General features: G+C 45.2%; 1 protein-coding gene across 1 annotated transcript; it reads left to right on the top strand.

Annotated features, from left to right (window-relative positions):
- Positions 1–955: 955 nt before the first annotated feature.
- MOG (myelin oligodendrocyte glycoprotein) lies at positions 956–10,359 on the top strand. Its single transcript, XM_065911987.1, has 5 exons — positions 956–3,010; positions 4,122–4,469; positions 8,494–8,607; positions 9,836–9,856; positions 10,184–10,359. The coding sequence occupies exons 1-5, from the start codon at positions 2,926–2,928 to the stop codon at positions 10,357–10,359; spliced, it is 744 nt and encodes a 247-aa protein (XP_065768059.1). The 5' UTR covers positions 956–2,925.
- Positions 10,360–10,473: the final 114 nt, after the last annotated feature.

Genomic DNA, 10,473 nt, shown 5'->3' with positions numbered 1-10,473 from the left:
AACTGCACATGCTCTTTGAGCTGAACAACAGCACCTCTATAGACTGCAGTGAACTTCGTGAGCAATCAACCAGCGCAGCTGCACGGGACCCCATGATTAGGAGGGAACACTGTGTTTGGGCTTTAATGCTCTGTGTCACTATCTTTTTTTTTTTTTTTTTTTTTTTTTTTTGCTGCTCTGGGTTTTAGTTGCAGCGTGCAAGATCTAGTTCCCTGACAGGGACCAAACCAGGCCCCCTGCATTGGGAGCATGGAGTCTTATCCACTGCGCCACCAGGGAATTGCCCTCTGTGTCGCTGTCTTGAAATTCTTAACACTTTTCTTTCAATTTGTGTTTTGTAAGTGAAGCCCAATGGGGTACTAGAACGTGTGCTGAGGGTTTGGGGCCTAGATTCAAGCTTGATCTCGCTTCTTAATCTCCCCAGGACTGGTTTTCAGATGTCTTCAACTCCCCCCAGGAACCACTGCCACCCTCAGTGCCCCCCAGCAGGAGCCCGGGCACAGGAGAGACGTGGAGTCAGGCATACACATGTGTTGTGCCCAGTGGAGGGACAGGACCCCAGGCACGTGGGAAGGCCTGCATTCACCCTGATGCCTGAAGAAATGCAACATTAAATAGCAAAAACGAAAACAAAACCACTGTGACATATCAAGAGTGAAACCATAGAGAAAGCTAGAATCTTTTGGAAATTCCCTGGCTTTCCAGTGGCATGGACTCCAGGCTTTCACTAAAGGAGGTCCGGGTTCAACCCTGATCAGGAAACTAAGATCCCACAAGCCTCATGGTATGGGCCAGAGAAGAAAAAAAAAAAAGAAAAAACTTTTTCTATGTCCTGCTGAAACTTTTACAATCAGAGCCTAATATAAGGATTGACACATATGATTTCTAATAAATATTTATTAATTTAAGTTAATGGAATACATTAACATGTAACATAGTAGCTGGTAGCTCAGATGGTAAAGAATCTGCCTGAAATACAGGAGACATGGGCTCAATCCCTGGGTTGGGAAGATCCCCTGGAGAAGGGCATGGCAACCCACTCCAGTATTCTTGCCTGGAGAATTTCATGGACAAACCTGGGGTTGCCAAGAGTCGGACACTGAACAACCAAATAAACAAATAAGAATCCATTTTCAAAACTTCAAGAGGGCTATATTATGTATTAATGTGGGATTATGCATTATTATGGAGAAGGAACTGGCAACCCACTCCAGTATTCTTGCCTGGAGAATCCCATGGACGGAGAAGACTGGTGGGCTACAGTCCACGGGTTCGCAAAGAGTTGGACACAACTGAGCGACTTCACTTCACTTCATGCATTATTAAGTAAACATAAGAAGCAAACAGTGCATGATCTTTATTTTACACATTCTCTAAAAAATCTTACGCAGTACTGATATTAGGGAACATCTAGGTAACCTCCCATTTATTGAGAGCTTACTATTTCACATACGGATAGTGTGTTGACTAACATATACATTAACATATTTATAACATGTCACTCTGCATATATAACTGTGTACACAGACTGTTATCAGACCTGGTGAGAGGTGTGGATCAAAAGGAAACTACTGAGGAGAGCAAGAGACAACTGAAGAATATTTGTAAGAGCATATAACATATGCCACACCAAATTAAAGTAACAATTAACTGCTGACTGTCATGACCAGCCTGACCAACAGCACAGGGTTATTGTTAGACACAACCCCATGCTCAGCAAACCCAGAGGCTCCTATAGCGATTTCTGTAAATGGCAACACCACTGGCTTTGTTTCTCCATTCTCTCCCCTTGTCCAGAGACCATGTCATCCAAGGGACTGGTCACCCCAGCTCCAGAAACCCACCCCCTTTACAAAGATGTGAGGCAGTCGAGGGCATGGAGGCAAGGGAAGTGAGCTCTTCAGAGGTAAAATGACTTCAAATCCTAGCTCGTGGGGACTTCCTTAGCCATCTGGTGGTTGGGGCTCTGAGCGTCCAATGCAAGGAAAATGGATTCTTATTTGTTTATTTGGTTGCTCATTGTCTGACTCTTTGCGACCCCATGGTCTGTTCCATGCAGGTTCCATCCCAGATCTCACTTTCCTTGTGACACGGAGGAAACTGGAGAGTGATGCGCCGGCTGGAGGATGCATCCTAGTTGCTGGTCTGTCCTCAATGCCTGTGTTGATTGACAGTTACTGACTTTACAGATCTTATAATACTTTCTTCATGCCTGCCTCTCCAAGCACAGGTGGCCATCAACTTGGGACACTCGACTTGTGACTTTCCAAACTGTGTTAATATTCTTTGGGAGGGAGAAGCTAACTAAACCCAAGCAACACATAAGAACATAAGGAAGGGCATTTGGATTTGTGGTGAGAGAGAGGGAGGTCAGACATCAAGAGGAATAAATGGCCTGGTGATGACAGTAGATGGTAGAAATAGGAAACTAAGTCTAAATGTTTCTTCTTCATTTTTTAAAAAATCCAACACAGATCCCTCTCCCTTGTCTAGCGCCTGGAGGCGAGGGGTTGAAGAGACCTTGCAGATCACTTGGACAAGCTGCAGCCTGAGGCCCAGTGAGTGATTCATCCCAACAGGTCAGAACCTAGAAGCCCCCTGGAAGGCTGGCCGCTCCCCTGGGAGGGAGTGGGGGAGGAAGGCCCAGTACCAGGCAGCCTCTGCTCCAGCTCTGAGGGGGTGGGGAAGGCAAACCCTGGTCTTCCCCTGGCTCTGTGGTCCTTTTGTGTAAGTCCTGGCAGGGATGACATGGGGCTGTGCCTGGGAGCACAGCTGTGGTTCTGCTGGGGAGGAGGCAGGGCCAGGGCAGCTCTGCCCTCCCCGATCCTCCCCTAGGACTTTTTCAGGGGTTGGGACATGCACCCCAAGGGCCTCTCTTTGGCCTGACCTTGCTGCAGGGGCTCTCTGTCCCCACCGACAGTGGAGATGGCCAGTTTATTGAGCTCCTCTCTACCCAGCTGTCTCCCCTCCCTTCTCTTCCTCCTCCTCCAATTGACTTCCAGCTCTGCAGGTAAGATTTCTCTTTATTCCTTCCCTGGGGAGACTCTGAGAACAGAAAGGCTAGTTCCCCGGGCTCACCTCCTTCAACACCTCAAATTGCCATGCAAGTGATCTTTCTGAAACATAGATGCGCTGACATGGTTCCCCTCAGAGGCCTTCAGTGCCAACCTACAGCCTTCAGAAGGGACCCCAACTCCATCATGCGACCTTAACTCAGGGCTCTCCCTGAACTTGGTCCTTACCTATCTCTCCAGCTTTGATTTCTTACCTATCAAACAGGGAATATCATAACAACAACCTTTTGGAGTTGCTGTCAGGGTTCAATGAGATGAAACATATAAAATGCTTAGTCACACTTGTCCCATGGTAAACCTCGATAAATGTTTGTTGAAATGTCTTGTCACATTTGAGAGTTCTGTTCCGCGTGATCAGACACTAGTCAGTTTTTACAGAGGAGCCCTGCTCTCAAAAGACATATTCCCAACCTCAAGGAGCCACCTAACAGAGGGGGCCTATGCATGCCTTCAGGAAATCTTTGCAGGTCTAATGGAGAAAGCAGCCTCATCTCCCAGTTGCTCCCAGTCTGACGAGGAGATACATCCCACAGATGAAAAGAGACTGGGAGCATGTCTGGGCAGGGTCCAGGAGCTATAGAGAGGGCTGAAGAAACAGAGGAAATGAAGAAGAAAATAGAGCCACCTCTAGGGTGATCTCAGAGAAGAATTTGGGACCAGGGTGTGAACAAGGACAGAGAGCTGAGAAGTAATAGGGAGGTGGTAGCAGTGAAGTGACCAAAGCAAAACCTCTAAGAGGAGAGTAAGGATCAATCTGGCCAAGTCTGAATAGGAAGGCCCACGGGACCATTAAACTGCGCAATGTTTGGCCACATTCCCATGGGCTGGGATGGCCACTGGCTAGAAAGGTCTATGCAGGGAACTCGAGGTATCTCTCCAACCAGAGACCTTTAAGAAAAACTGAGTTTTTCCCTGGCTCTAGAATTCAGTTTAAAAATCAAGCTCCTTCTTCTTTCCCTGTTTGAAGCAGCCCTTCCTTCCCACGAAGGACTTGTTTGTCCAGGTTCCCTCTGACGCTCAGTTTCTTTTCTTTGGTGTCTTGGACAGGACAGTTCAGAGTAATAGGACCAGGGCACCCCATCCGGGCGCTGGTGGGGGATGAAGTGGAACTGCCCTGTCGCATATCTCCAGGAAAGAACGCTACAGGCATGGAGGTGGGATGGTATCGGCCCCCCTTCTCCAGGGTGGTTCATCTCTACCGAAATGGCAAGGACCAAGATGAAGAGCAGGCACCTGAATACCGGGGCCGCACGCAGCTGCTTAAAGAGACCATTGGGGAGGGGAAGGTGACCCTCAGGATCCGGAATGTGAGGTTCTCAGATGAAGGAGGTTTTACCTGCTTCTTCCGAGATCACTCTTACCAAGAGGAGGCAGCAATGGAATTGAAAGTGGAAGGTGAGTAGTGCATCTATCAGTAGGTATTGTCTGTTCGATGGCCAAGACCTTCCTTTGAGCCTCTGATCATTCTCTCAGTTGAGATGAAATCCTATAACCCAAACAGCTCACTCCTGGGAATTAACTCCATAGAGAACACACATCAGTACATAGGAATTCCTATGCCCACGATGTCTGCTACATCGTTATTCTGCATGAGAGAGAAGCCAGAATCAGAGTCCATACCCAAGCGCAGGGAGTGACTGAGTAAACACTGTTGTCCATATAGTGAAAATCATGGGAGCCACGTAAAAAATTGCTTTAGGGCCATACCAGACAGCCTGGAGGCATTTCACAAGGTATTGTTGGATAACAAAAGAAAGCTACAGAATATAGGGAACAGAACAAAACCTTATGTTTTATATCAGAGAAACATATAAAAAGACATCCATAAGAAAGTTAATATGGTTCACTTTGGGGGAAAGAAAGGAGGATAGGGTGTGATCCAACTGAAAAAGAAAAAGGACTGTAACTTTATCCATATCATCATACTTATCCATTTATATAAAAATGTATATATAATGCATTTGTATATATACATATATATACAAAGTAAATGTATATATAATGTATATATAATATATTTGTGGGTATCCTTAGGGAAATTTTTTAATTTTAAATATTAAAAAAATGATAAATGCAGGCAGCAAGATCCAGAATAATCAATTTGTGGTTATTTTGTGCTACTCGAGGGGAATACGAATTATCTAAAAGTTAATTGAAGTATCCAAGTGGACTTTTCCCCTTCTTCTTTTGCTTTGTATTGTCTTTCTGTATATTTGTTATAAACAAGAGCCCTATTCCTAAGGGGTCAAATTGATCAAATCCTATTACAATGAATTCCTCGGTTGATGTGTTTGTGGTGTTTTAGTAGATGAGGTACATTTTTTAAGAATATATTCCTGATAAATATAGCTGCAAGTGAATTAAACAAGCAGAAAAAATGTCTGAATAAATTCATAGAAAGAGATGTTACCTATAGATTTTACCCCCATTGCTTCCTTTCTCCAGAATTTCACTGAAGTATGTTTTATGTGATGGATGACTTTGAAATTTTGTTTTGTTTTATCTATCTCTGAGGAGTTAAGATGTGTACAAGGAGGGGGAGATTTGAAAGTTAATTGCTATATAATTGAGGATCAAAAATATTCTGAGGCCAGAGCCTCAGGTCATTTTCCTTCCCTCCTCCCCACCTGCAGCACAAACATCAGACAATCGATCACTTTTGTGTCTCAAGGGCCACTGTCGCAGCGCTGGGACCAGAAGATGGCATTGTATGCGGGATAACAAAGCACTGTTTCTACAGAGGGATTTCAGGCATGTGAAAATAGCTTTGTGTAGCACAGAATGTTCTTCATACAGCTGTTCTCACTGGGGGATTTTTACCTGCAAGGGAGTCTGAGAGTGAGGACCTCTCCAGTTGGCTGATTTTCCTCATTCTTGTTCAATAACTTCCTCCTTGCTCAAAAACTGCCTCCCCCAGTACATTTCCCATCCCCACTCCCTCAAAAAAAAAAAAAAAAAAACCTCCCTGGGGAGAAAGTTTTCCTTTGGGTAGATTTCCATAATACAACTTACTTCCTCCTGTCTCATCTGCATGCTTAAGAGTCTTTTAAAAAAAAAGAGTATTTTATAAGGGACCACTCACCTAGCCTGTGGCTCCAGGAAGCCAAGACAAGTGTAGGACTGAAATGCAGTAAGTATGTGATTGCCAAATTTCAAGTGTAATTGGTGGTTTAGTCGCTAAGTCATGTCCAACTCTTGCGATCCCGTGGACTGTAGCCTGTTAGGCTCCTCTGTCCATGGGATTCTCAGGTATAATTACCACCCCTTTTTCTCTAAAGAGTTTCTAATCTCACTTTCCAACTTTATATTTTCCTTGTCACTTTTATGATTTTATTACTAGTTGTCTCTAAACCTTTCTTAAACTCTTCATTATGACACTGTAAAAAAACCTCCAGAAGTAGAGAGATTATTATAATGAGCCTCCCAGTTCCCATCACCTGACTGCAGTCAGACCCAAGGACTGACAACCTGTTTCACTCGACCCCATTCATCAACTTACTCCCCAGCTGAATTACTCAGGCAAATCCTAGACAGCATTATCATGTCATGCTAAATCCTCAAGAATGTATGTCTCAAATAGAAAAACTCATCAAACAAGACAAAATCATAGCCAAAATATTACTGTGACATCTCTCAACTTTAACAGAAATTCTTATTAATACCCAGTGTGTGTTCACATTTTTCTGATTATTTTATAAATACATTTTTACAGTTGGTTTGCTTGAATCCAATCCAAACAAGATCCACAGGTAAACGCTGTAGAGTTTTCCACGACGTCATTCCCATGTTATTCAACATGGTGTTCCATACCCTTTATTTCCTGTGAACTCATAGATTAGAATATGCACCATCAGATTCAGATCTGATTTGTTTTGTCAGCCATATTTCGTCGGTGATGCTATATACTTCACTTATCACTTTACATCAAAAGTCTCACAATGCTTGCTTTTCTCTCATTTTGTGATTCTAACCCTTTGTTAAAATATAAAAGGTGTACAAAGAAAGAAACTAAAGTATGCAATTGCTAAATAATGTTGCTCCAGGTTACTTCGGATAAGAACTTTGAAAGCAGAGTTGACTGTGTTTTCTCCTGGGGGACACAGTAACAGAAAAGAACATGAAACTGCAGCTTGAAGGGTGGTATTTTTACCTAAGAAACCAGTTTGAGAAGGGGTCCGTTTGACTCCTTCTCAAAAACCAGTTTGAGGTTTTTTGCTGTGACTTAATGCCTACCCTGATGTCAGTATCTTTATTTAGCCCAAGTGAGTAAGTGAAAGTCGCTCAGTCCTGTCGGACTCTTTGCGACCCAATGGACTATACAGTCCATGGAGTTCTCCAGGCCAGAATACTGGAGTGGGTAACGTTTCCCATCTGCAGGGGATTTTCTCAACCCAGGATCGAACCCAGGTCGCCCTCATTGCGGGCGAATTCTTTACCAACTGAGCCACAAGGGAAGCCCTTAGCCCCATAAAGCAGAGAACAAAATGAAAAGCGCAGTCTCTGCAAGCTGAGACTACACCGGGAGAGCTTTGAGGCACTGAAGGGCAGACTCTAAAATGGGCACTAGATGGCGCCAGAAAGGCAAAGGTTGCCCCCTCTCTATCCTTTCCAGTCCACATCTACCAAATCCATGGATTCCACTTTCTCAAAATCTCCAGAACAGAGGTTCTGAACTTTTCCTTGTGTCATGCACTCTTTTGTCGGACTGGTAAAGTCGACGGACCCCTTCTCAGAAGGATATTTGAAACAAATAATATACCTGTACTGAAATAGTTATCAAAATCGTGTTGCTCCAGGTTACCTTTAAATAAGATATGGGGTGGCCCTGATCAGAGTGTCATTTCAAAACGGTGAACATAGGTGATATTTTGAGATTTCTGCACCAACTGTGATATGAAAATAGTTGTGCCTTTTAGGGATGACAAGGTCTCAGGTTCTGTTCATATTGTTTCAGAGTGTTACCTACAAACATAATTGAAAGAAACACTACATTTTAGTTTAAGTTACTAAAGAGACTTTTTTTTTCCTGTTTAAGTTCACCTGGATTTCCTACACTGTCCTAGTTCAGGCTCATGATTTTTACTTTCACTATTTTCATAGCCTCTTAATTGACTGCCCCCCCACCCCCCGCCCCCCATCCTGCAGTCAGTGAATGTGTCAGATCTTGTCCCTCCTCATCATGGAATCCTTCAGGGTACCCCCATGACCTTGAGGGTCAGATCTTAGTCCCTTCTGTGGTTCTCAAAACTCTCCAAGACTTGCCCAATATATAGACTCCTGTCATTCTAAACTACTGACCCTGCCTGGAAACAACCACTTTTCCTTTAAGCCTAAGCTCAGATGTCAGTTCTGAGTCATCTTTGGGCGCTGTGCTGGGTGATGAGGATGAGCACCGGGCCTCCCCGGTTCTGCCTTTCAGATCCCTTCTACTGGATCAATCCCGGCGTGCTGGTGCTCATCGCGGTCCTGCCAGTACTCCTCCTGCAGATCACCGTGGGCCTCGTCTTCCTGTGTCTGCAGCGCAGACTCCGAGGTACAGGCTGGAGGGCGGCTGGCGGGGGACCGTCCCTGAAGTGCCTGGCCTCTTGGAGCTTGGTCAGCTGACATCTATTTTTGAGGGACTCCTGGGTTCAGAACTCCATAATGATAAGTTTTATATCACTTAGGTAACAGGTCCTGTAGTTTCGCTAAGAGGTAGGGCTGATATGTAATAACCCCATTTTACAGAGGAGGTAGCTGAGGTTTGGAGTGGTTCAGAGATTTACTCAAGCTGGTACAGCTTGTAAGTGGTAAAGCTCAAACTGAAACCCCTATTTTCTGGCCCCTGTACCATACACAGCAGCTCATCCTTCTGGGAGAGCATGAGCTTCAGAATTTGGCAGGTCTGTGTTATTAGGTTTAAGCAAAGATACTGTAAGTAAAAGTCCCTAGCACGTAGTAGGGACTCCTCCATACAACACCGAGGGCTGGGGTCCAGCTGTCTGAGGCTGCCTCTTGTGCCCAAGAGCATTCATGTCAAGACTTCTCCCCTCCACCAAGTGTTCTCAAAGCCAAAGCCTATAGGGCCTCCTTCCCCTTCCCCTTCCTAAGAGGCTAAAGCAGCAAGGAGGGTTTGGAGTATATGAAGGGGTGACATTGGTGGGGTCTTCTCTCCCCATGTCCTCGTCCCAGATACTCAGTAACCTCTTCACCCACATGGCTGAGGAGAAAGGACCCGACTAGTGGAATTGGGCAGCCTGGGTTTGGGTCCCGCTCAATGACCAGAACCCTCCTCCAAGTCTCAGCTGCCTTGTCTGTGTCAGGCAGAGATAACACCCTCCCTCCTAGAAGGTAGGGGACAGTGTTATGTAAAGTGCCTAATACAGAGCCAGTCAAAAAGCAGTTGCTCAACTAAATGTTTAGTTCCTTCTTTCCTCCTGCAGATGGGAAGTAGCTTTAGATTAACAAATTGACAGCCCAGCAGGTGGAGTGCCCGTGTGACCCCAGAACCAGCAGGAAAAGGAGCAGAGAGCAGTGGGGGAGGTAACGGTTGGTTTGGGGTGTTGGTGGACATTGCTGTCTGCCGAGGTTCTCCACTTTCTTTAACCCAGGCAATAGCCAAAGAATGACCCTGAAGCCCGGGATTCAAATCTGGTTCTCACGCTAAGGATGCTCCTAGGCTGCTGAGAAAAGAGCCTGCACAAAGGCCCAGGACAGTGGGTGTGGAGGGCCCCATCTACTGCCTGCGGTAGAATTAACAATGTTGCCTTTTTCTATTTTAGGAAAACTCTGGGCAGAGATAGGTGAGTTCCAGGTATCTTCCCTCCCCAGACCTTCCTCATAACTGAAATGGTCATTTTCTCTGACCATCTCTGCCTCTGCCCCGACACCCTGTGCTCCCTGGGAGCAGGAACTTCACTATTTAAAACTCCTAAAGCCAGTCGTACAGTTTCATTCCTCTTCCCTGCCTTCAGGGAGAGCAGAGTAAAATCCTACAGCTTCCCTTCCTCCATCATCGAGCACCGCTTACAACTACAAACAATTGAAAGTGATTAAATAACAAAGGCTCAGAGGAGAAAGGATCATTGCAAGCGCACTACTAAGTTCATTTGCATTTTTTCTTCTTTCAGAGAATCTCCACCGGACTTTTGGTAAGTTCTGGGATACCCAGCCCCCCAAGTCAGCCTGGTGTTTCACAAGACTCCTGTCACCTGGGGACAAAACGACCCCCGGCTCCTGGTTGGTTTTCTCCCTCTCTTGTTCTTTCTTTGAATGTCACCGTCTGCATCTAAGATTGGTTAGATAATAGCATTATTAATTAATAACACTTCGAGCTTCCCAGGTGGCCCGGTGATAAAGAATCTGTTGGCAAGCAGGAATTGTGGGTTCGATCCTTAGGTCGGGAAGATTGCTAGAGGAG

This window comes from Muntiacus reevesi, chromosome 20, assembly GCF_963930625.1.
Source record: "Muntiacus reevesi chromosome 20, mMunRee1.1, whole genome shotgun sequence".
Classification (NCBI taxonomy): domain Eukaryota; kingdom Metazoa; phylum Chordata; class Mammalia; order Artiodactyla; family Cervidae; genus Muntiacus; species Muntiacus reevesi.
The sequence above is the reverse complement of the archived record's forward strand: the minus strand, read 5'-3'. Positions and strand labels throughout refer to the sequence as shown.